Source organism: Amblyomma americanum, chromosome 9, assembly GCF_052857255.1.
Source record: "Amblyomma americanum isolate KBUSLIRL-KWMA chromosome 9, ASM5285725v1, whole genome shotgun sequence".
Classification (NCBI taxonomy): Eukaryota; Metazoa; Arthropoda; class Arachnida; order Ixodida; family Ixodidae; genus Amblyomma; species Amblyomma americanum.
In genome coordinates this window covers 132,719,594-132,745,259 of record NC_135505.1, presented here as the reverse complement: position 1 = coordinate 132,745,259, position 25,666 = coordinate 132,719,594, and the positions used below count along the sequence as shown (strand labels likewise).

The following is a 25,666-nucleotide window of genomic DNA, read 5'->3' as shown; positions in this document are numbered from 1 at the left end:
GCGCATACAGCTCGTTCAGTCGAAAAGCCATCTAAGAAGTCGGCCCCGCGTGTCGGAAATAATTGGGGGCTGCGTAAAAAAAACAACTCTATTATGATTATTTAGTGTTCTAGTGACTGATGATTGTTTGGTGTGTGATAGGCGCAGATGAGTTAACAAAGTAATTTTAAATAATTGATTAATTAAAATGAAAAAAACGAAAAAAATGTGAGAAAGGGAGGTTCATAGGTGTCAAGATGCTAAGAATGAAAAGTCAATGACTGATGATGCTAATTAAGAACATTGAAATTTAAAAAAAAGCCGAGGCTGACGCACCAGAGCCAGCCGGGCACCGACTTTCTGCTGACACCGCAGATCACTGGAGAAATCAGTTTCACTGAACCATGCTTTCGCACTCCGAAAACTAAACTTAACGGGTGTGCTGCAACAGTAACTTTAGAAAAGTTGGGTCAGCTCAAAGGGCTTAAAAAAAGAAAAGATTTACTGTGACCCCTACAAGGAGCGGCCCTTCGTCGTCTCCCGGTAGCTGACAATCTCAACTCACGCACTGGCGAAGTAAATGTGCGGATACAGTGATTTATAAACCTCTATCTCTGGGTCCCAAAGTACATTGATTGTAAGACAGTTCAAAAAACGAGGGACCTGAATCTAACTCACAAAGTACATAACAATGTTACCGTGGAACGTTCAAAAACAGTACCGGAATTGGAGCAGAACGCTCTGTTTTGTCAAGTTAGTTCCTTCCTCTGCTGTCTTTCTACGCATAGTAATGCATGAACTAGCCTGCAATTACGTTTTCAGAAACAGGCTGAGGCCGGTGCTGTTCTCTGTTATCCAGCGCAGTCGTGATGATTCGGTGTTTTTAAACTATGAAATCTTTTTCTCGCGTTGAATACGCGCTGATGTGACCAGCTGCTATTTTTAGCCATTATCAAAGGGCTGCGAACTCAGAAGAGGAGACATTTACAGGCAAAAAGCGGAAAGGAAGCGCGCGCGGCAGCCAAGTTGTTCATTTATGTTTTCAGTCTGTACCCCGCATTTTAGCGCATGTGTAGACTGCAGATATTTATTCGCATCAGCGTTCCTTTACACAAAGAAATACAGCGTATCCACGTATGTATATAGAAAAAAATCACGAATAGTTTCTACTCGACAGTTGAAACTTATAATATACACGAGCGCTGCTAATTATGCTGGTTCAGTGGGAATAATAATAATAATATTTTTTATTCGCATCTGTGATAAAGGAGACTGCGGGTAAAAGTCACTTTAGAAGCGAGCGACTTGACTAAATCAAGCAGCCTCCTTTACAATGCAAGGAACGATTGAGTAGGGAATAGGCATACACAGCAATTGAATTCATATGAAATGTGCAGAAAAATAACGACCAAAAAAGCAAATCACATAAAAAATGCCCTTCAATTATTTAAGAAAGAATGAGTGGAAAAAAGTTCACGTAATTCTCATACATGAAATGTATAAAAGTCAGGACCTGGTTCTGGAAAATGTTCAAAATGGTTGGTATACTGTGTATGATACTTTTGGTGAAGAATAATCGGTTCGCGGAGTGACCACCTTCCACTGTTTCCTGTATCTCATGAGGCAAAAGTGTGCGCTCGTGTTAAGATTAGATAATTGGACCGGTAGCAGAGCTCAATTCTCATCATTCATGCGCCTAGAGGGAAACCCGAATTAGTCACGCCTTAATTGCTCCTCCTGTTCACTTTATGCACGACCTTGGTGTCCATTCTCAACAATGTTTACGCTTAATCACACACCGGACGCTACCGCGCGCGCTTTATCGGGCGCGGCGTGATTGGAGGGCGGAGCCTGACGGCCCTGATGCCACAAACCCTTTGTGCGAGTGTCACATTCCAGCCCTGCATAAATAGCGAGGGCCATCGGCAATGGGCTGTCTCTTATCCCAGGGTCTGTCACAACTGTGAACATAAATTCAGGTCACAGTTAGCTCCTTCGATCAGAGAAGACCGTGTTGTCGCACACCGAGTCGAGCGCTAATCTAATCATTTCCGAGTTCTACCTTCTTCAGTGTCCAGGGATGGCATGGTCTGGCATGAGTGCCATGGATACGTTCTGCGGGTCGCGATTCTGGGTGAGTAATGGCCGTTGTACGATCGGCTTTCAACAGGATCCGCAGTTAGTTTTGTTCGATTCGTTTATTTCAGAGCGGCTACAGACACAACTCTCAAGGTCGCTTGGGCCAAAATTGCACTCAGCAACTTGACGTGGCGCAGGGGCAGTAGTACAAAACAGCAGCAAACGTTTTGTACTATGCTACCCGTATGCTGTCCGTATCCGTATGCTATCGGTATATCCGTGTGTCCATATATCCACATGGCGTCCGCTGTCGTGACGTGCAAGGGGTGTTGCAGGATTAGTTTGGTGCTTGAGGGTAAGCCGGAAGATTCCAGCGTTCTGATTGGCATGCCCGGAAATGAATGATGTGCGGCGGCACAGGCAGGTGTACCAGTAAAACACGCGGGTATCGTGCGCGCTGAAATAAAGAGCACTTATTATGGCTCTTGGCGACATCCGTTGCAACAGCGCTGTTACGGATTGAGCCGTTACAGGGAGCGCATCCCTAGCCGTCGCATGGGCGAAGTCCGCCCAAGGTCTCCAATCGAAGCGACTAGGAGAAACAGATGGATAACAAATAGAAGGTGGCGATGGGGTAAAAGGGGTAGAAAATGGGGCGCAAATGGAGGGATGTTGTTGCCGAGAGGGAGTGAGAAATGTAAAAAAAAAAACCGCTGGCCAGGAGATGAAGAAGGAGAGGGAAAGAAGAAAACAGGAAGAGGGGTCAAAGGAGAAAAATGAAAAATAACGGTGGAGAAAATGAGTAGGCGCTATTGCGGAGAGAGAAATAGCAAGGTCTGATTCTCAAGTTGCTGGGCTAGCTTCGAAACTCTTTTGCGCGCGAAGCAATGCCACCTGACGCTCACTATTGGAGCCACGAAGACCATAGGCAACTGAACTGGATTAATCGGCTCAGCCGCCGCCCAGCCGCTGGCTCACGCCCATTGCTTAGTAGGGCCTTTTCCGAGTTTAACCAATTTTTTTAGCTCTGAGATTTTTGTCCGAAGGTGAAACCGCGATCGGTTCTGATGGCTATTGATCTCGGAAGCGTTGAATTTGACGTTGGCGAACGAATACCTGACAAACTTTTAACACTTCAGGCAAGTTCGAACGTTTGATGCAGTGCCGTGGGAAATGGTATACACGTCAATATGCACGATTTTTATTCCAGAAAGTAAAAAAAATATAACGCATCGCATCGTGATCGCGTGCAACTTCTTGTTTGGCCGCTAGCCTTAGTTGAGAATCACCTATATGCAAGCAACCCCACAATGATCTCGTAATTTTGCCCGCAAATAACTGAAGGGTGCCCTCAACGAAACATAGGCTGTTCTCAAACGTGCAATAAAGATTTCAGAACAACGAAGCGTTTTTTATCGCGATTTCATGAAGCTTTGAACATTGAAGAGGACAAGCTAGGTAATCAGCACATATTGGTAGCAATCGTCAGTAATTACAGCCGGAAAATCCACGTTGATTTTTCAAATATCTTTATTCGAGTACATACATAGGTTAGTACGGGTTAAATCATCAGTTTTTTGGGATTCCCACCACATACCATTTGGTGTGGGAAGGCCGGGCACACGCCAGAGCTAGGGAGCTCTATCTAGATCATACTCTAGTACCTCCGTAAGAGACCTGTACTGGGCCAACGGGCCGACCGCATAATTGTTGTTCAAAGGCGTTACGGTAAACTCGCTTCGGCCTTTCGCCAAGGAGGTGGGCCTTTTACATCCCCTGTAAACCACCGCTTGCCATTCTACTTATCTCTTTAAATATTAGAGCCACCCCCTTAACAAAAAAATACCTTCACTCACTCACTCTAGAGCATATATGCTGGAGCACAGTAACGCGATACGCATTTGGGTTTATTGACTGGCTAGAAACTGCTATAACCAGGTCACTGTGGTGGTGCAGCGCGAAACGGACGAAAAACAAAGGAAAGACGAAACGCACTTTTTCCTTTATCTCTCACTCTGGACCATACAGAATGAATTACTATTACCAACTCGCCAGCGAACCATCCTTCTTCTGCTATAACTATTCATAATAATCGGGAACAGGATATGCACATATTTCAGGACATGACAATCTGTGGGTCTTGCACAAGTTCGCGGGTTAATACTTAGCAAGCTCTGATTGTGAGTGCCATTACGTTGTGTGGGAAACCTTTGTGCCTGCCATGATTGCATTACTTTGTGTTATGAAACCTTTGTGCCATGATTGCATTTTACTTCCCAAGCTTAATCAGTGGCTGGTGGTGAGTTTTGTGGCAAAAGTGAAAATGATAAAATAAAAACAACTAAACAGCATACAAGCGTTAATAATTATTTACTAATTTCGTTTGTAGAAATATATTCGTCTAATCTCAGCTATCCGCCTTTTCTGAAAGTTCAGACGTAGTAGGATCCACCTACACTTCGCTTCCTTTTGCTAACATTACACACGGAATTTTCACAGGAGATCACGGCACAGGGAGCTTTGTAGGTTAGTAAGCGCGTAACTTGAAATCATGGACATTTATTACGTCATCATCATCAGCCAGACTACAACAAATGTAGGGCGAAGGCCTCACCCATGTTTCTCAAATTAACCCTATTATTTGCCAGCAGCGACCACCGTATTCCCGCAAACTTCTCAATCTCATCCGCCTACCTATATTTCTGCCGCCCCTGCTACGCTTGCCTTCTGCTGGAATCCACTCCGTTACCCTTAAGGACCATCGGCTATCTTGCCTTTGCATTACATGCCCTGCCCAAGCCCTTTTCGCAATCCTTATTTCGACTAGGATGTCACTAACCCGTCTTTGTTCCCTCACCCACTCTGCCCGCTTCCGGTTTCTTAACGTTACGCCTATCATTTTTCTTTCCATGGCTCGCTGCGTTGTCCTTAACTTAAGCTGAACTCTTTTCGTTAGCCTCCACGTTTCTGCCCCGTAGGTGAGTACCGGTAAGATACAGCTGTTGTATACTTTTTTCCTGAGGGATATTTGGTAAGCAGAGAGAGCACTATTGGGAAAATGTAAGATGTTAAGCGTATAATAAGAGAGATGAAGCTGTCAGTATTTTCATGCGGTTTGCAAGCAGTTGCGAGGCAACTTAGAATCGTCGTCAGTCGCCGCGTTTGATAAGGATCGAGGCACCATCAAGAAAGTGACCTTATGAAAACTCCTATCATTTCTTTCTACCATCCCTATCTTTCTTTCCTCTTCTTTCCCACTCCCTCTCGTTTTATTCCCGCTAGCCGCAGCTCAGACGTTTCATGTTTCGGTGGAAAATGCCGCAGCAAAGTACATCTCTTCCTTCCATTCTTATGTCAAATTTCATGTCAGATTTAATTTTCGCAACCACTCAACAGCTGTTGGAGCACCGATATCTTGACATGGTTTACGCAAAAAGCGTACAGGCGCTAAAAGACGAAGACAAGCACACTCAAGACAGGACAGGCCGATATCTGCTTGGGCACGTTGGCGGGGTGCTCGTTCTCTCGTGTTATAGAAAGAGCTAGGTGTTTACGGGGATAATTAGAAGAAGGTAGTATCTTGCTGATCCAGTTTGGGCTATAATTTATCCAAGAACCTCATATGAGCCTTTAGCAAGAAGAGTTGGCTGCACTTATCAAGTCTTGATAAAGTGACCCTTTGTGCGACTGCACAATCACGCCGGTGAAACGCGATGATCTACTGAGACAATTTCACGTGCTAGCTTTTATGAGCCGTGCATGACTGTCGCAATCAGAAGGCCTTTACTGGCAGTTGGTTGCATGCCATAAATACTTAGACGAATGTGTGAATGAACAATCGATTATATAAATATGTGCCGGAGCTGTGCTGTTTGTACTGGGTGTTCATGTCGGATATCTATGCGGGAGTTTGCTCTAGGAGATGTGCCTTGAGACAGTTATTCCCCCATATTATTGCAGGATACTCATGACGTAAAATTGGAAAGTGGAGAGGGGAGGCGCGCATTTTGAATATTATCGAGCTTTTTGGAGGTAGCGCTGTTAAAATAGTGGAAATTTTGTGTCTATCAGCGACTGTCTAAGGCGCACTCATCTATATACATTTGAATGTAATACAGCAGTTCAAGTTGTCATGCAACAGGTCTTAGAGTTGGTCAAGAAGTGATCCTTTATGAGAGCACTCGCTTGGGTGGTTGACTACTGGTACCTTACGGTGGGTGTTGAGAGTCTATGCCTATCTGTGGGCTTGCTACACTAGTATATTTTGCTGAAACCCGGCCGGTTTCCATTTAGTTAATAGATTACCAAGATTTGTGTTACCAACGAATCGTTGTATGAGTGGTCTCAAATTGCAGGTGAAAGGGGTCGATTTTTCTTTCAATAAACATTATTCTTTCATGCGTTTTTGTTAAGTTGCATTCACAGGAATGAAAAATTGTGGTCTCTTCAAGCAAGAGATGTACTGTGTATAACAACATTGCATGCAGCAAGCCGTCTGCTGGTTACGTAGAAAAACTCCGTTGCTAGTACAACTGCATCATGCATAGCATATGTGGTGCGTGAAACTAGTTAGAGTTTTAGCTCAAATAAGGTAAAATATAGAGCTCTCTTCTGTCTCTCCTAATGCGGGGATCATTCAGAAGTTGTCTTACGTTTTGAAATTTTGCTCACTATCATAACAAAAACTAACTGCAAACAGCCGTAAGGGGCATAAGTGATCAACAGTGTTAGTTCTGTAAAGGTGAGAGCCATTTCTCAGCAGCCGATTAAATCATGCACTGTAGGTCGAAGTCCTTATAGGAAGCAGCCCCTATATGTACAGTCGGGGACAAAAGTCTGTGGACCATTTGTTCCTCGAACGAAGCAGATTGCTGTACCTCTAGCCGGCGCCTGGAGACAACACTTGTGGAGATGAAAGAACAAAATTTGGAGTTTCATCTCCACAGCTGTGATCTCCAGCCACCGGTTAATGGTAGAGCTATCGGCTTCGTTTGAAGAACACGTGGTCCACAGAGTTTTGTCCCCGACTGTACATCACCTGCCTCACTGAAGTGAGTGGAAAGAGGGAGCTCCTGAAGTGCACAGCGGTTGGTAGAACTTGGAAAGTTGTTCATGAAATACAACCTTGGAGAGACGAGCACATAGAAAGCACAGAGAAAAGACGCTAGCTTGAATATGTGTGCGTTCCTTCTGGGCTCGGCTTTTCGCACTGCGCATTTCATGTTCCAAATGCTCAAGCACGGGCGACTATTTCATTCTTGTAAAACACACAAGACTGCATGGTTGGTGTGCTTAGCCGAATTCGTGCTCTGATTGGCACAGTTCGATTTCGAGGAAAAAGAAGTGTTTCACGTATCAGCTCAAAAGAGTTCACAGGGCCTCCCCTCCAACGTGTGAAAGTGGTCATTGGTCATATTTTAGTTTGCTCTGCGTCATTGTGCTCAAATATTGGCTAATATGAGTGGTCAGTTCATATTATATGCGCCTTATCATGCATCCAGGGACATTGTAGCGCTTTGATGAACATTGTTAACATACCAGAACATCGTTAACATGTCACATCATATCATATGTAGCCGCCGTGGTGGCTGAGTGGTTATGGCGCTCGGCTGCCAGCCCGAAAGACGCGGGTTCGATTCCGGCAGCTGCGGTTGAATCTCGATGGAGGCGAAATTCTAGAGGCCCGTGTGCTGTGCGATGTCAGTGCACGTTAAAGAACGCCAGGGGGTCGGAATTTCCGGAGCCCTTCACTACGGCGTCTCTCATAGCCTGAGTTGCTTTGGGACGTTAAACCCCGAACCAAACCAAACGTGTCACATTATATGAAAGATTAATTACTACATGAAGTTGGGAGGATTGCCGAGTTAAATTGGATTCATGATGAAAGGGTACGGAGAAGAACATGAGGCAGATATATGACGCGCTTTTTCGAAAATTTTGTTGAAGTACAGGAAATATAAACACCGTGCCCTAAAAATTATCATCATCATCCGCCCGATTACGCCTGCTGCAGGGCAAAGGCCTCTCCCACGTTTCTTCAATTAACCCTATCATTTGCCAGCTCCGGCCACCGTATCCCAGCAAGCTTATTAGTCTCATCCGCCCATTATGCTGCCCCCGCTACGGTTGCCTTCTCTTCAAATCAATTCCGTTAGCCTTAAGGAGCAGTGGTTACATTGTCTTCGCATTACGCTTTACTAGGATGTCATTAATCTATGTTTGTTCCCTCACCAACTCCGTCCAATTTGGTCTCTTAAAGTTACACCTATCATTTTACTTTTCACAGCTCGCTGCGTTATTATTAACTTAAACTTCTTAGCTTAAGCGCTGTCGCGAGGTTCTCAGCCAAAGATTAGTGCATGACCTTAACTTTACGCACAAAATTGTGAATTCATTCATTTGGCTACCTCTTTTGTTGAATTACCCTGTTTATTGCACTTGCTACATTTTAGATTTATCTACAAGACAACTGTCTATCCGAAAACGTATATACGTTGATAAAAATGTTAAGCTGTAGAAGTTACCCAAACATTTTTTCATGATGTCTTGATGCTGGAAGTCGGTATAAAAGTATTGCAAAAATTCTGCGAGTCTCCAACTTGCGAGTCTGGCTTGAACTCTGCAACTCATTCACATTCGTCTTGAAACTGTTTTCTATTGATGGCAGCTATAATCAACCTTGTGTAAAATTATTTCAACATTACTGCTTTCTACAACATCTTCAGAAAACAATTTCTCATACACCCATGGCCTCAAGTAACACTGTACCTGTCTTCGGTGCCTTCATTAAAAAATACTAATATTTGTCGCACGGCAGTGCACAAGAAAAAATGACGTTATGTTTGGGAAATGCCTTTATGTGAAACTTACATTTAATGTGCGACGTGATGTATGCACATGTGGTAAATCACATTGCGATAAAAAATGTCCTGGCATGGCCTTGAAGGCTTTCAAAGAACTATGGGGATGGTCAAGTCACCGTAAGAGCGCAATGCAATATAATTATATTTCACATTTGTCGCATCTTCTGTCGCGGCTTGTGGGCTCTTGCGAAGTTTCACTGATAACAACCGCCATATTGGAACTGCTAGCTGCATTAGCAGCTATCCGCTATACTGAGACGGTGCCCACACTTGAATACATAACAATTTTTTCTGATTTTTATTTCAAATTTTTACATGCTTTGTTAAACTCTTTCAGCATCACGTGAGCTTTTGACGTTATATCTATTTTCTGCTCACGTAACCTTTCTGACGTCTTATCTCTCTCGACCAATCTGTGAATTTCGTGACAGAGGACGGTCCTCGGGGTGAATTCCAATGCTATCTACAAAGTAGGCTGCTGGAAACCCAGTGGACATGCTGTCAGGACGTCGCATGGTTACGTGACACCTGTCGAACAATAATTAATTTAATTGCCACTTGCTACGGCGGGTTGGTTGACGCTTGCCGGGGTGGGCAGGTTGTGGTAATATCATAAAGTCATGTGACCTCCTTCAACCAATCAGCGAATTTCGCGACATTGGACGGTGGATTTTGCTCCTGATGTGCATTTTAATGCTGCCGCATTGAAATTTGCCTACTGTCTAGTTCCCTGTCTTTTATAACCTGTGCCGTGCTTCCAGTCAAAATTATCTGTAGACTCTCTATTTACTACTGTGACAAAAAAAATATGGTTATTGCGCAGTTGTGGCATGTTTCGTCATAAAGGCCGTAGGAAACTACTGTACCTGCCCGGGCAAGTGCGATAAGCTCAAATAATTTCTTCCAGACTTCATTTCTGTAGTGGTTACTTAGGCAGAAAGCTGTTTTCACTAAAGCCTAACTAGGTCAAGGCTTCTGCATTGCAGCTGCGGTTTTGTAGTCCAGCGCAGGAGGCATAAATATAGAACAAGTGTATATAAATAGATGCCACCTAGTAAAGTGTGGAGTACTCAATACTCAATAAAAACAAAAAAGGGGTAATGACTGCTGCAAAGGCAGGAGTATGGTATTGAGAATGTTAGCACACTTCTATAAATCAAGCCTCACTGACTAAACCAAATGTCAATGTAAAGTTCTCTCGCTTTTATATAATTTCTTTCCGTACCTTCAAATTTTAGTTTGATTTGAAGGTTTCCTAAGCGTGAGTGTAGCAGCGCTCGACTGGAATGAAATACATTAAAGTGGCTGTCTAGTCTTGTTCTGTGATCATGGTTAAAGAATGCAGCGCGAAAAGACAAGGACAAACGAAGAAGTGCACAGGACTGGCGCTGACTTCGAACGGCACAATTTTCTTTTTGAGATGGAACGAGAGGATTCTGGCCTTGCAAGTTGAAATCGCAATAAGATGCGCGCAGGTTATGGCGGCATCTTGCTTGCTCATGGCAGAAAGAAAAGAGCCCACCATGAGCACCATGAGCATGCATGATGCCCACCATGAGCAAGCAAGGTGCCGCCATAACCTGCGCGAATCTTATTGGGATTTCAACTTGCAAGGCCAGGATCCTCTCGTTCCATCTCAAAAAGAAAATTGTGCCGTTCGAAGTCAGCGCCAGTCCTGTGCACTTCTTGGTTTGTCCTTGTCTTTTTGCGTTGCACTCTTTAATCAAATTCTTTGGTCGTACTTTAGGAACAAGAAGGATCGGGCCCAATCGTGATTGAAACAGCTTTGCGCAACACTCCATTTGTACTAAGTTCTTCCAGGTCGAAAGCTGCGTGACAGTGATAACATTGATTTCTCATTTGGACAGTATTCATGCAATCTGCCCAAGTTCACCTGTGTCACGCCTACGTGTTTCACGTATAACTAGAGATAATGCAGAGAAAAAGCGGCTGGGTAAGGAGGAAAGCCATTGGGAGCGTTTGCCTAAGCAAAGGTGGAATGTTAGCCGAGAAAGGGCAGATAGTGTTTGGTCTTTGAGGAAAGCAAATGCAAAGCAATAAAGCGAGGGCAAACAGCGCAAGGAAAGAGCGAATGAGCCACTTACCTAACGAAGGGCTAATTATTAGCCAGCTTTTGGAGTGCTCACATTGAAATACAGAAAAATGAGACCAGAAGAATGCATTCGAGGGTGCCGTACTGTAGGTCGGCATATTTGTGTGTAATACTGTCTGCGATGCTCTTTCCTACTGTGCTGGTTCCGTTAACACTGTGTCCTTGCATTGTTCTTTGCCTTCGAGTGTTGGGTGCAATTAACCTAAGTGTAGCTCACTTGCACAGTACTCTCGTGGGAAGGTCACGCCTCAATCTGGCATTGCGAAATCAGGAAGAAGTGATAAGGCGTTGATAACTTATTTTAGGACAAGCCTATCTTGATAATGTGCTGCTATTGTATACATGCTAACATTTATTGACCATCAGCTCATTTATGCTGAAAAAGCAGGTGATTTTCTAATTGAAACTTTAGAGACTGGTGTAATGATGCTGACAATAGATAAAAGGATTGTTGAAAAATATTCCGGGGGGCGTTTTGGAGGTTACCAGAAAACAACGATGGGATATATGAGTTTGCATTGACAGGCAAGACTGTGCTTGCTCAATTCTTTGTTGGTTTACTTTCATTAGCTGTTATCAGCTTTGGTCCATTTACATTTAATTGAACAACACTAGACAGAGCTTGCAGTGAAGATAGAGCTGCGAAGTAATTGAAAGGCATAAACAGACGAGAAAGCAAACAAAAAGGTTTATGAAGCGTAACAACATTTTCTTTGTTAAGGTTGTGTGCACTGTGATAAGAACACAGCAGTATAGCGTTTCGACGCTGATGTGACGTATACAGTACGTGGTTTTCGAGGTCTTTGGGAAGTTTTTTTTTTGTGCTGCTGTAGCAATGGCTGCAAATTTATCAGATCATGTCACAAGCGGCAACTTCGGAGTTATGCTGGTGAGATGATGTTGAAATGGAACCGGAATGTAGATATATGCAGGTAAGCTTGAATTGCAGAGCAGAGTTCATTATGGTGATCAAAAACCCAACCACTGCGCAGTAAACCTAAAATTAAGCGAGTGCTCTTAGGAACTTTCACACTTTTTTTATTTGATAAATTGTGAATTTGGATGGGTGTCAGTGTACGTTTCCAAATACTCTGTTAATAAACAAGACGATTAGTACTTCTATGTTGCAAATTAAGACATCTGGTTTGTTATTCTTAACTTGGGTATTTCTTCGGTAAAAATTACGTGCAATAAATCCCCTTAACGAGGACTGACAGGTTCGAAGCCAGCTTTCTCCGCTAAATCTTTGTGTAACACAAAGCTAGTCTAGTGTTTGTAATCGTTTTCTTTTAATTTATATTCTGTTGTTTGTTGGTTGAAACAGCCGACACTTTTGACAACATAATGCCGATTGTCGAGAGTGCTTATTCTATCACTACGATGTTCCAAATAGCTCAGGCTTGCCTGTGGAACTGAATTTGTGCACTATGTGGTTGTGGAAATTTTCATTAACAACATACTACGACACCGGGGCTATCTGCCCTAAAATCCCTTTTACAGGTTTCATTCAGAAGGTCTCTGACACAAAGATGAGGAAGAGCTTGCTGTGCAAAGTAACAATACAAAGGAGAGACACTAACTTTTTAGGATCCCATTTCTTTGGGGTTAAATTTGTCAGGACTGACTTGATTCACTGCTGGCTTCTGGAACAAACTTATCCTGCTTGCATTGAAGTCTGCGTGGTCCTTTCTACACTCAACTTGGTACCGGACAAATTTCTTGTAGGACTACAATCAGACGTGGAACACAACAGACCCGGACCTGAGCGTCTGCTTCCAAGACACAGTCCTTGTGTGGGTCCCCTGTGGGTTCCTATGGTTCGCCGCACCATTCGAGACCTACCTGCTGCTGAAGAGCAAAAACCGCCTGATTCCACTTTCAGCGCTAAACCTCGCCAAGCTGGTTAGTAAATACGCTACCTAATCTCTGTTATGCAGTCTGCAGACTTTGTTGAGAAAAATGTGAAACTGTGTTTTTGGTATGGAGTGTAAGTTTGGAATTCAGATGAAAGTATTAGAGCCGGCACTTCATGTTGTTCATGAACGAATTGATTAGAATGGGGTGGAATTATCTTAGTAAACAGTAAAACTATGTCGGCGTTGTGGTACATTTGTTCCAGGGATTGTTCCAGTCGCCTTCTAAATAATGGCAGAGAACTTGCCGCTTCATAAAAAAATTCATGAAACATTAAACTGTTCACCGTCGAGTGACTGGATGCAAAGCCTCGTCTATTGGAAGTTTACCAGTAACCTCAGAGTTTACAGGACAAATTTCTTTGAATTATAGAGGACGGGGTTAAGCAGTGTACTTATAGACTTACACTGTTCAGTGACAGATGATGCCGCATGTCCTGCTACAAAGATGTGTGTCAACCGCAGAATATAGGGGACTGGTAGTGGCACCAAACGTGATGGGATTAGTTTCTTTGCATGGCACACATGGCATTGAGCTTACTACTTTTTTGCTTTCTGTAGCACCAGGTGTGCCCATGGAACTAACAGCGAAGGTTTGCGGCGTATGCCTGCCGTTGACAAAAAGGTAGACCAGCAGTAGCTTCAGCGATGACAATGAGTTTTCATCAGAGATGTCAAGCACGCCTTGCTGAGTCCCCAAAACTCTCACGTGAACGTTTGGAAGTATGGTGAATTGGAGTAGTTATGACCATATAGTTGAACATTACGATTAATTTTTGAACGCTCGTGTTTGGCTTTACATATTGGCTACAAAGAAAGCTTTCTGCCACTCTAGTCAAACAAAGTAAACTTGACACAGAGTTTCCTGGCGCATCTAGAGGTAAAAGAGGGCAAATTTTAAAGAATTTTCCCGTGTCTGAGCGCAGTAAGGCAGGTGACTGCGTTCTATGTACGTTTTTCGTTGGGTGCACTCGGCAGTTCATAGCTAATAACTGGTTGAGCAATGCGCACTACTGACATTTTACTTCCGCTTTTGTTACTCCCTCGACACCCAAGGCCATCACTGTTGTGCTCTCTCTGATCTCCCTGGTTGAGTTGAGCTATGCGGGCCATGCTGCCCTCTCGGATGCGGTCGCCTTGCCGTCTGTCTACTTCTGCACGCCCTTCATCAAGCTGGCAACATTTGTGAGTCCTTCTCTGATCCTTTATACTTGCGGCATTTGTTCACGGGCTAAGTGTTTGTTCGACTTTTTGCTCCAGCAGCTCATTAAATAAGATAGACAGATGGGCTTAGACTGGAGCATGCTGCAGTGATGTCACAAGGCGAGGTCACGCAACCTTGTCTGATGTCATATAATCTGAACAATGGTCACCAGGCCTTAAGAGTGGTCACGCTGGAGCAGCTGGTGGTACATCCGGCGGTGAGAAAATGCCAGTGCAGATGGTCCGCTGCAAGCACTGGTTCCTTTCTTCCGTCTTCCCTGCATTGCTTGGCTGGCAGTCCCATCCTAGACTTCACATCGATCAATTAACAGTGTGACTGGCAAAGTGATCAGAGGGATTGAACTGGCAGCGGTTGATCAGCCCGCGGAATGATCGGAACTCTCCCGTACCCACCAGTTATGTCACAAACCTCTCGTATCGAAAAGTTCTGTTACGAACCAACCAGTATACGGTCACGTACCCACCAGTACCGAATGCATGATTGATCGTGGATTCGGCACATGCAGTTGGTGGCGGGCCTACTTCTTCTGGTGGGCCGCAGGAGGGGCAGCCAGTCTTCAGCAATGCTCTTCTTCTTTTGGTTCCTGCTCGCGGTGTGCGGCATAGTGGCGTACCGGTCCCACCTCCGGAACGGCCTCACATCACCCGACGACGATGCGGGCGACTATGTCAGAGAGGTGGGTTTCTACACGGTGTGTACCTCGAGTGGCGAAACAGATGTAGGTGCGGGTGGCCAGCTTTAACGGTGGCACCAGGGAACTACACAAAAAGATTTGAAGGCATGAGCCACTCGGAAAGCAGCCCGTCACGTCACGTTTTGTCCCAGATATGTGGCATTTGCATCGCTTATATTCCAGCATGCGTTTGAAGCGCCGCGTATATTACCTACCTTCAGCACCAAGTGAAACATGAACAAGACCGTTGAAGCTCGTTCTTGTTTCAACTGTTTTGATCTGGAAATGAGACGATCATATCTGATTGAAGGTGAACACTACAGCACTTGAATTGTACCTCGGTAGTGTAAAGAAAGTCTTTGGAAGGCTCAATTGACCCTGTTTGCATTTTTTCTCCAGCGGCTTATCTTTTTGTAGTCATGTGTCAATTGTCCTGTTCACGGTCATTGGATGTTGGTTGTACTAGCTGGGACAGAAGTCTCCAGGAGGTGGAAAAATCGATTTCGGTCACATAGGCGTCATGCCTGCCAACGAACATCTGCTTTCACTGCACCACACTGGAGCGCGTGAGTCCGACTATCAGTTCCGCAAGTTTGGCTTTGATCAACTGCCTAATAACAGAGCTATCGACTTTGATTCTAGCGGGTACGCGTCCTGGAGACTTTTGCTCCCAATAGTACATGACATGAATATGTTATATACCGCCTGAAATAAGTGAAGACTGAAAGAGAAAGTCAACGTTTCCCCTAAATTGGTTCGAAAATAAATAGAAGACCACGACTCATGCCTTCCGTGTTATACCATTGAGTGGCAGTAGAATACAGCTTTTATGGTTGCGGAGTCCGAACTTCATTCCAGGTGGTCAAAATTATTAGCCGCCCTTCATTATGGCAGACTTCGTTGCTGACATGCAGGTACGTGGGACTGGAACTGCGTAGAGTAAAGCCAGTTTTGACATTTCTCGAAGAGCCTTGCTGTGTGGATCACGCGATTACCTTGTTAATCGTCCAACATATTATGCACTTCACTCCCTGTACCTCCACGCCTCGGCTCTGTCCTTGCAGGAGCGCATTGGGGAGCCGCTGTACTTCGGAGCCTACATGGCCTATTACCCTCTGGTCGTGATCCAGTTCCTGCTTAACTGCTTCGCCGACTCCAGGCCCATCCACAGGCAGGATGTGCTGCCGCCCAAAGAAGCAAGTTCTGGATGATCCAGTTGTCCTCTGTGCTTGTTTGTTTCTTTTGTTTTCAAGAATCGCCCCCGAAAGCTTTCTTTCGCTACGCTAGTCAGAGAGGCGCATTTCTCAATGTTGTAAATTATTTTTTCTTTTGTTTACACCTGAGTGCCCCTCTGAACATAACACGGAAGAAGTCGCTTATAATAATAATAATAATAATAATAATAATAATAATAATAATAATAATAATAATAATAATAATAATAATAATAATAATAATAATAATAATAATAATAATAATAATAATAATAATAATAATAATAATAATAATAATTCTCGTCATCGTCGTCATCGTCCTCAGCTTGACTAAGCCCACTGCAGGGCAGAGGCCTCTTCCACGTCTCTCCAATTAACCTTGTTTGTTGCCAGTTGCGCCCACCCTATGCCTGCACACTTCTTTATCTCATCCGCCCACCTAATCTTCGCCGCCCCCTGCTACGCTTGCCTTTGCATTACATGCCCTGCGCAAGCCAATATCTTCGTCTTGATTTCGACCAAGATGTCATTACCTGTGTTTTCTCCCTCACCCACTCCACCCGCTTTCGGTCTCTTAACGTTACACCTATCATTCTTTTTCCATAGCTTGCTGCGTTGTCTTTAACTTATCCTCCATATTCCCCATAGGTGAGTACCCATAAGATAGAGATGTATATTTTTCTCTTGAGAAATACTGGTAAACTGCCATTCATGATCTGAGTGAACCTGCCATATGCGTTCCAGAGGGCAATAAAGGAATGACACTCAAGAATGTAGTATGAATGCATACCGTATAAAAGGTGGAAAATAAAGGACAGATATACAGGTTACAGCCTGTAATGGGGAAAATAAACGTAGGCATGACGAGATGCCCCATGCTGCAACACAAAAAACTGTCTCTGTTGAAAGGGTCATGTTGAGTGTTTGCTTAAATGCCTGCGCTAGTGGTACGCAACTTTTGTCTACAGGCCGGATTACTTTTGGGTTAGATTAAAAAGGAGCTTAATGCATCGTCCAGAACAGCTAACTTGTTTCGATGTATTGTGTCGAATTTAACTAAAAATGGGCATTGCCGCGCTTGATGCGTGGTTGGTTGCAAGGTAATGCCACCATGAGGAATATTTGTTGCTTTTAGCATGACAGAATGTGTAGCGTTTTGTCCGTCCGTATTCGCAATATTAATTTCCGTGTGTTATTGATTAATTGTGCTTTGGTCGACAACATTCGATTTTTGCTTGTTCCATCTAGAGACTCTGGTGTACAAATTTTTTTATTGAATTTTGTGTTAAGATTCCTGTTTTAATTTCTTTTTGCACCATTGGGTAGAGAAAAAAGTAGAGAAGGGCAGTGGTGTGGTGGAAGCTTTCAACCGAAAAAAGTTAGAAGAGACTGAATTTATGTTAGTGTACTGATACTGGCCGTCATCTCTGTCACTTTCTGGAGTGGAAACCTAATCTGCCTTTTTGTTCCATGACAGTTTAAGGCAAGAATTTATTACATTTAAGTGGTGCTTTGAACGCCTGATGACATAGCGCAGGATTACTGCTGTGTAATCTCTTTTATTTCATAACTGGTTTTACTTTGTGAGAAAGATAGGTAAGTCTTGATTTGGTTGTTGCTCTTGAAGTGGAGGGCAAGAACTTTATTGCCTTTTTTTCTTCGTTGAGTCATGCTATCTCATGCTGAAGTTGCAGTTTCACTCTTATATATATTTTATAATGCAACTCGGTTGTGAGTGCAACATAATTGAGAAAAATTTAGGTGGCTTGAGCGAAGTCAAGAAGCTTGTTTGAATAACTTGAAGTCAGCAGCTTTAAACGCAGAAGTCACTCCCCTTTACCTGCAGAAATTCTTCCTGGTGGGAACAGTGTAAAAATAAAAATAGCACTTTAGTATTAAGGCTGAATGTGAAATCTTTTTCCGCCAGCCTTCCTTCATTTGAATCAATCACAATATGCTTTCACTGAGCAGTGAAGTAGAGGTGAATGAGGGGAATGCAATGACATATATATGAGGGAAGCCAACAATAATCGAAAGTATGAAAAGCATAAAGGAAGGATTCTATATTTTTAATTTGTTTTAAATAGTAGTGTTGATGAATGAGAAATTAGTAGTGGAATTATTTTATGCCATAAACATAATTTAATATAGAGTACTAGAAAAACGGCCGCATGCCGTTGGTGGGATCCAAACCACGTTCTCGTATTCCAGGTACGGTGTTCTGCCAAAATAACAAACACCAAAAGATGAAAACATTCACACATGATTTCAGTGGTCTTATGAGTGTTGTCTTCCTTCAAAAATATACTGTCATCGCAGGTTATCAAATTCTCATGAAATTTAGCGAGAGATCTTAGTTGGAACACTGGTGCATTCTAAATAATAATACACTTACAGGAGTAAATGATGTGTTTGCAAATAATACCCTTACTAGTCCGTCAGCTCGTGATGTGCTCAGCTCCCATCATATACCAACAATCCTTTTTCAATGAAGACAGGTGCCGATCTCTTGCATGTCGCAATTGGCAGCTAGTTTGCACTAAAACTGCGTGCAGTACGTGTGATTTATATTATAATATCCTCACTTATACAGAACTACCTGATGAATGTTTGCCTAGCCCATATCAGAATCAGTAGGAATATGTCGTGATACACGAGTACCTTTAGCAGCATGGTGCCACCTGACTCTAAAAAGAAAAAGTGTCTATTTAAACAAAACCTCTAGACTTGCCCTTCCTTCTAGATGCAGCAGCAATAATACGCAGATCACTCATTTGTTCACCACCACTGCAGATTATGGGTGACTCAATTCTGAACGGATTAATGATCCCTCCACCTAGGTTGTGACGACGAAGTATGGGATTCAGTAGAGTCAGTTCTCGGGCTAGTTGGTATTCTTGATTCACGTTCATAGTATTCCAGCGCAATGGCACATAGCCAAAGAAAGGAAGATGGAAAATAAGAATGACGAACACAGCGCTGACTGACAACTGTTTAATCAGAGACGCACACACAGCTTAAGTACTCTTAGACCAGCGCAAGTGCACACCGTAAAAGAACCAAAAAGGAAAAAAAGAAGAAAGGAAGAAAAGGAGAAAAGGAAAAAAAAGGAAAAAAAAATGTTCTTTAACGGTGTGCGCATGCGCTGGTCTAAGAGTATTTAAGCTGTGTGTGCGTCTCTGATTAAACAGTTGTAAGTCAGCGCTGTGTTCGTCCTTCTTTACCGTCTTCTTTTCTTTGGCTATGTGCTGTTGCGCTGGAATACTATGAACGTGAATCAAGTATGTGATGTTTATGTGAGTTCTTGTTACATTGAGCCACTGTAATCAGTGCTTTCGTTGATACCTGTAACTTCACTGCTTCCTCATATAATACCCCAGCACTAGAGCCTGTGAAGTAGTTTGGATATGTAATACAGAATGACCATGTATTGTTACCAACACTGCCATCATTATCAGCCTAGCTGCGCCCACTGCAGTACAAAGCTCTCTCCCATATCCCATCCAATTAACCCTGTCATGTGTTGCGGCGGGCATCTAATCCGTAAAAACTTTCGGAACCCTTTTCCTATGCTTGCCCTTTCTTGCAATCCAATCTGTTTGCGTTAACGACCGCCGATTATCTGGTCTTCTGACTGCATGCCCTGGCCATGCCCATTTCTTTATTTGGACAGCATGTCGTTAGCTTTCCAAACATAGCGTAGCGCAAAGTATCTCAATACCCACCAGAGTGCAAGTAAGCTTTAGCTTTGCAGTCAGGAACCTCCAGTTTCTCCGGCCTCAAGGGTCCCTCATAATTTCCACCACGTTCTGACTGCATCTGCGGACGTCGAATGACGACTGCTCCCCTTGCAGAAGGAGTGCCCAGAGAACGGAGCGTCCTTCCTGTCCCAGCTGTTGTTCTCGTGGTTCGACTCGCTCGCCTATCAGGGCTGGCGGCGGCCCCTCGAGACGTCCGACCTGTGGACGCTCAACTTCAAGGACCGCACCGACCAGGTGGTGCCGACATTTGAACGCCACTGGCAGAAGCAGCTGGCCGCTGCACAGCTCCTCAAGGACAGGTGAGCCTTTACTTTTTCACCCTCGCTGCTCGCCTCTTTTTACAGCTTAAAAAAATGACAATGTTTACAACATTTCAATCAGTGCGGAAGCAGGGATTTGTGCTACGTGTAGAAGACGACGGTGAGTGGGAAGTGCCACGGGATGGAGCACTCGCGGTTCTCAAACATACAGTCTGCATGAGACGATTTTATTGAGGTCAGAGCCACCGGGATCATCATCATTAGCCTGACTAAACCTACTGCAGGAGCCGCGGGATGGAGCTCTCGCGCTTCTCAGACATACAATCGCCAAGAGACGATTTTAATAGGCTCTGAGCTACTGGATTAGTGCTTTCTACTAATTATAAAATATAACGCTAATTATGCCTGGAAACAATGGAAGCAGATTTGCAAAAGTATCAGTGGAAACCTTCAATGCAAAAAAAAAACGCGGGTTTTCCTACGTCACCTGTTAGAAGGATATAAAACTGAGGAGGAAAGAGCAAAACGATCACGCCTGCTCCACCGCAACGAACAGCAGGGGCAGGACCTAGTACAAATACTGATTCAAACCTACTTACCGCAGCACGCAACCTAGCTCATGTGAGACTACTGAGGCCTCCCCAACCCAGAATTAAAAAAAACTCCATAACGGAAGCACAGGTCTGTGCAGAGGTACATCAGCTCCGCATCCCCTGAGCACCCCGCCTCGAGAGCGTCAGCAAGGAATCTTTACGCAAGCTGTCACAGAATCAATTAGGTCCCTAGCCGAATATCTCAAACAACACTGGGAACAATGGTCCATGCCTCCCCAGTGGAAACATACAAAGGTTACCTTTATCACAAAATTAGGCAAGCCGCTTGGCCTAACCAAATTGAGCTACATTTCCCTCGCTTCTTCATGTGCAGGTAAGCTAATAGGGCATGTAATCCTTGATCGCTTCAAAAGGCTCACGGAAAAAATCTCTTTCCTCCTACCATGTTTAGATTCAGGTCAATGCTCTCCGCCCAGGATGATACGGTTTAACTCAATAAGCAGATAATTACGAATGCTCTCATCTTACAAAAGCAACATTTTCAATTTACCTGACTAAAGCGTTTGACAGTGTGCGATACGTGGCTATTCTCCAAATGCTGTGAGCTCAACGTGGGTTTCTGCACTTATAAATATGTGACTTCCTTTTTCACCAACAGAGCCGCGTAGATGCAGCTGGGATCGATTACATCCCTGACATTCACCCTTGGCATTAGAGGCACCCCACAAGAGAGCGTTTGATCTCTTTTCCTCTTTAATGTCACTCTAATCCCCTTAGCGCAAAAAATTATGCGCCATATATGTTCTACAGCATTCCTTGTACGCTGGTGGCATCATACTCTGAGCTTTCACGGGCAGCTGTGGCACAATCGAATAAACACTACAAAGAGTCGCAAAAACGGTCCAAGAACAAGCAGGGGGCATTGGCCCCAGCTGCTCAGCTGCTAAATCAGAACTTCTTCGAGATCGGCAGAAAGGTCCTTCCCCTCTTTCGCACTGAAAGTAGGTGGCCCACATGCCACGGTGGGTAGGTGGCAACCTACCCACTATTGAAGGTGGTAACCATAATAATTGTGATAAATTGAGGGCAATCGCAACCTGCCCGCCGTGGCACTGCGTGTCACCTCATTGGTAGAGAGAAATATAGCCTCCTGAGAATCCAGGAAGAACAACCCAGGTCTCATAACGCCCCCCGGTGGTGCAGCATCGCTTAACCGCTGCACCACTGCTCAAGTATTGGTATGAGGACTCCCGGCTATCTATGAACCTATGAGAGACAAGGAGGACATCCGCGGGATAGACCTCTAACCCTGTCGCATTGTACTCTTAAGAGCTGGTTCAGCATCTTCCAAGCTCTTTTAGGGCGCTGGCACTTATAGTGAAATGAAACAAAAATGAATATTGGTTTTTGAGGAAAGGAAATGCCCCAATAACTATCTCACATATATCGGTGGACACCCGACCCGCGCCGTAAGGGAATGAATAAATGAGGGAGTGAGAGAAGAAAATAAGAAAGAGGTGCGGGAGCAGAGGTCTCCGCCGTAATTTCGACCACCTGGGGATCTTAACGGGCACTGACGCCGCACAGCACACGGGCGTATTTTGCGTGTCGATGGAGGGAAACGAAAAAGGCGCCCGTGTGCGCATTTAGACGTTGAATTTTTGTATGTTTGTCTGAAGCCTGCTTTGTGGCAGGCTGCCCAACTGACCACCGGGTGGTAGGCAATCTGGCACCTACTCACTGAATTGTGAGCAAAATTTCCACCGGGACAGGTGGCAGGTCAGGTAATGACTGGTCGCGAGAGGTTTCTCGGAAAGAGAAACTTGGGTCTCACAAACCCCACCGGTAGCAGTTCCTGCCATCGCAGGGCAGTGGCGCATCGCTTAACATCTGCACCACTGCGCCAAAACTGCTTTGAGGAGCACCAAGGATACATGATGTAAAATAGAGAATAAGGAATTCCTCATATAGGGGCAGGCATTATCCCATTATCGCTGACCGAACAATTTTCATCCCTCAAGAGTGGATCTGAACACCGGAACTGAGGTTAAAACCGAAGTCCTAACGCGCCTCCTCGTATGTGGATTGAGTACGCAAATCGACCATAACTTTTTAAATTTCTTATTATCACAAAAATTGGTGTTGCTAAGTTCGTCTACGTTTCATTACATTTGGATGTTCCGATCTATACGGCTTAGGTGTTGGGGGCGAACGGCGGCAGGAGTTGTATTGCAATTTATTCATATTCTTCTTGGTATCATTTGGGGGAGCAAAGTGAAGTGTTTTGGGATTTGATTTCATACTTAACTGAGAGTTAGCTGCAATAGCTTCCGTATCGTGTACCGTTTGTGTGGTTAGGTTGAGAAGCATGGCTTCGAGAAATAAGAATCCATGCAGTAAAACTGGGCATGAGCAAGCTTATTTATTATTGGCGGATCATTTCGTTATCTAAGCTGTTGTTACCCTTGGTACCGTCCAGTTTGGTATGCTAGATGCGACTACCTTATGCCGTGACTAGCAGGGCACATGTATGTATAGAGTGGTGTTTGTGCCCGTGCTTTCACTTTGTTAATGTTAATGCGTGCACAGATGCTAAGCTCACAAAACAGCAACCCAGAGAGTTTGAAAGCAGTTCTCTCTCCACCGTGCAGAGGTGTGTCTTCACCGTCGGTGCAGGGTGGAGAAAATTCAGCCACGTACCATAACCATTCGAACCTCGATGATGGAGAGGTGAAATTCTCGGGGCCTGACTTCCACGGGAAGAAGATGGGCACCTCGGCCTCGCCAGCGGGTGGTGGTGGCAGAGAGCGGCGCAAGCGGCTGAGCATTGTCAAGGCCCTGATTCAGACCTACGGGCCGATGTTTGTGGTGGCGAGTATCTTAAAGCTGGTGCAAGACACGCTGCAGTTTGTGTCTCCCCAGTTGCTCAGGTGAGTAAGCAGTCTTTCTATTTTGTTTGTGTGGCGCCAATGTTTTTGTGCTTTTGGTCCACATTTTTCCCCCTCATGTGCAGTGGCCTGCTAATTAGGTAATCAGGCTAGCATCTCCAGTGATCCTCAAAAGTACTTTGTTTTTCATAACAAATGTGTTTTTTTATGAGAGATCTGGTGCAGAGCTCTGTAATATCATTAAACCGGTCTTAGCTGCCAAGAATTCATGATTTCTAAAACTGAAGCACAATTTTCGTTTCGTGGAGCAAGAAAACGTTCATAGGATCACTGATTAGAATACGCCGTGAGTGAAAAAAAATACAGCAACATCTTTGTCCGTGACACGTGTCCTTCTATTTCAGTTATGTGAAATAGGTACCTGTCCAACAATTCTGGTCAAAAGCATTTTTCGACGGGAACCAGGTTATGAATGCACTTTTTTCAAGTATTATAAGATTTCACTACTACAATCAGTATATCTACACATCTATCATCGGCAGACTTGCATTTTTTTTCCTATAGACATTTTTGCTGTCGCCAAAAGTGTTCCCCATTGGTTTTCAAGGGCTGTCTAAACTTCTCGATGCGAGTGATGGCAAAACTCTAAAAGAAAAATTTTGCCACTCGTCAAAAGAATGAACCATTGACTTCAATAGTTTTATAACGCCTAACAAAGTTATAATATTCAAAATTTTTGTCTAAATATGTTGGACATGATATAAATGAGACCTTCCCATTATGAAGTATTTTAATGGTAATTGTTACCTCATTTCTTCCTATTAGCTACAGCCAAGTGCATCGCCTGCCCCTTTTTGTGCGTTTGTACTCTTCCAGGAGTTACTCAATACTAGGATGAGAATCATTATTTATCAGCCTAAAGAGACTAACATACCTCACGAAAGCCATTTAGTGAGTTTCCAAGTACAAAACACTAGCTGTTCATTCTTTGCACTCATTTGTCATGATGGCTGAAAACCATAGCACCGAAATAGTACCAGGACATGTCAAATAAAAGCCCAGGGGTGTTTATTTCACAAAAAAATCACCGCAAGGTGCAGCAGTTTTTGACAAAGCTGGTGTGTTACTTATGCACGCAACTCTGTGCGGCGTTGAATTTCCCTGGCATAAAAAAATTAAAGAAACCCTGAAATGATCTTGAGGGTCATATTCCAATGCAGCCGATCTTTACAGGTGGTGTTTGTGAGCATTCGAGTAAAATTTAAACGCTATGCGTGGACCCTACAATGAACAAAGACCTTTTAAAATTGCTGCTCGCAACCGATTGGGGTGACAGCTCACCGCGTGTTTTTAGCTGCCCCTCCCCCCTGTGGCACAGGGCGAACCTTCTCACTGAGCATGCTCAAGTGACGTGGCCAGAATAGATTGCGGCCTTCTTTATTTTTCTGGTGCGTCGGTGCATGAGTTAGGGCGAAAGGAAGATCATCAGTTTTAATCTCCAATATGTTCGGTGCTTGGGAAGTTAGCCTAAAAATTAGTGCCGTGCGGCAAAGATTGATGAAATGCAGTGAAACATCGAATAATAATAACAATATTAATAATAATTGGTTTTTGGGGAAAGGAAATGGCGCAGTATCTGTCTCGTATATCGCTGGACACCTGAACCGCGCCGTAAGGGAAGGGATAAAGGAGGGAGTGAAAGAAGAAAGGAAGAAAGTGGTGCCGTAGTGGAGGGCTCCGGAATAATTTCGACCACCTGGGGATCTTTAACGTGCACTGACGTCGCACAGCACACGGGCGCTTTAGAGTTTTTCCTCCATAAAAACGCAGCCGCCGCTGATAAGTTTTTTAAGTACTCAAGTGCTCTGGATGACTTCAACTCATGTCACGAGCGATCGTTAATTTTTGACTTATGACGAGCTCACGCCGTGATATTAGTGGACTTTTGCGAGCAGAGGACGTCTATGGTATTTTTTTCTTTTAGAAGTAGATGAAAGTAACCGTTGTGCTATTAACGCATCTATAAAATTAGATGTTTCACACTACACGGCGGCAGGCATTAGTGCCTCTCCATGTGTTTCACAGTGTGGTCGACATTTTTGCACCAGATCTTTAGCTTAGTCTCTCTGCGAGTCAGTTCTAAC

The 25,666-nt window shown here is 44.1% G+C and overlaps 1 protein-coding gene across 1 annotated transcript in view; it reads left to right on the top strand.

Moving 5' to 3' along the window:
- The first annotated feature begins 1,940 nt into the window (after positions 1-1,940).
- The window catches only part of LOC144104415 (ATP-binding cassette sub-family C member 3-like), a 55,617-nt gene continuing 31,891 nt past the window's right edge, over positions 1,941-25,666 (top strand). The window contains exons 1-7 of the mRNA XM_077637400.1: positions 1,941-2,113; positions 12,760-12,936; positions 14,004-14,132; positions 14,678-14,848; positions 15,910-16,041; positions 19,914-20,119; positions 23,286-23,564. Of these exons, the coding sequence (XP_077493526.1) occupies positions 2,060-2,113; positions 12,760-12,936; positions 14,004-14,132; positions 14,678-14,848; positions 15,910-16,041; positions 19,914-20,119; positions 23,286-23,564 (1,148 nt within the window). The 5' untranslated portion in view covers positions 1,941-2,059. The remainder of the gene's footprint in view (positions 2,114-12,759; positions 12,937-14,003; positions 14,133-14,677; positions 14,849-15,909; positions 16,042-19,913; positions 20,120-23,285; positions 23,565-25,666) is intronic.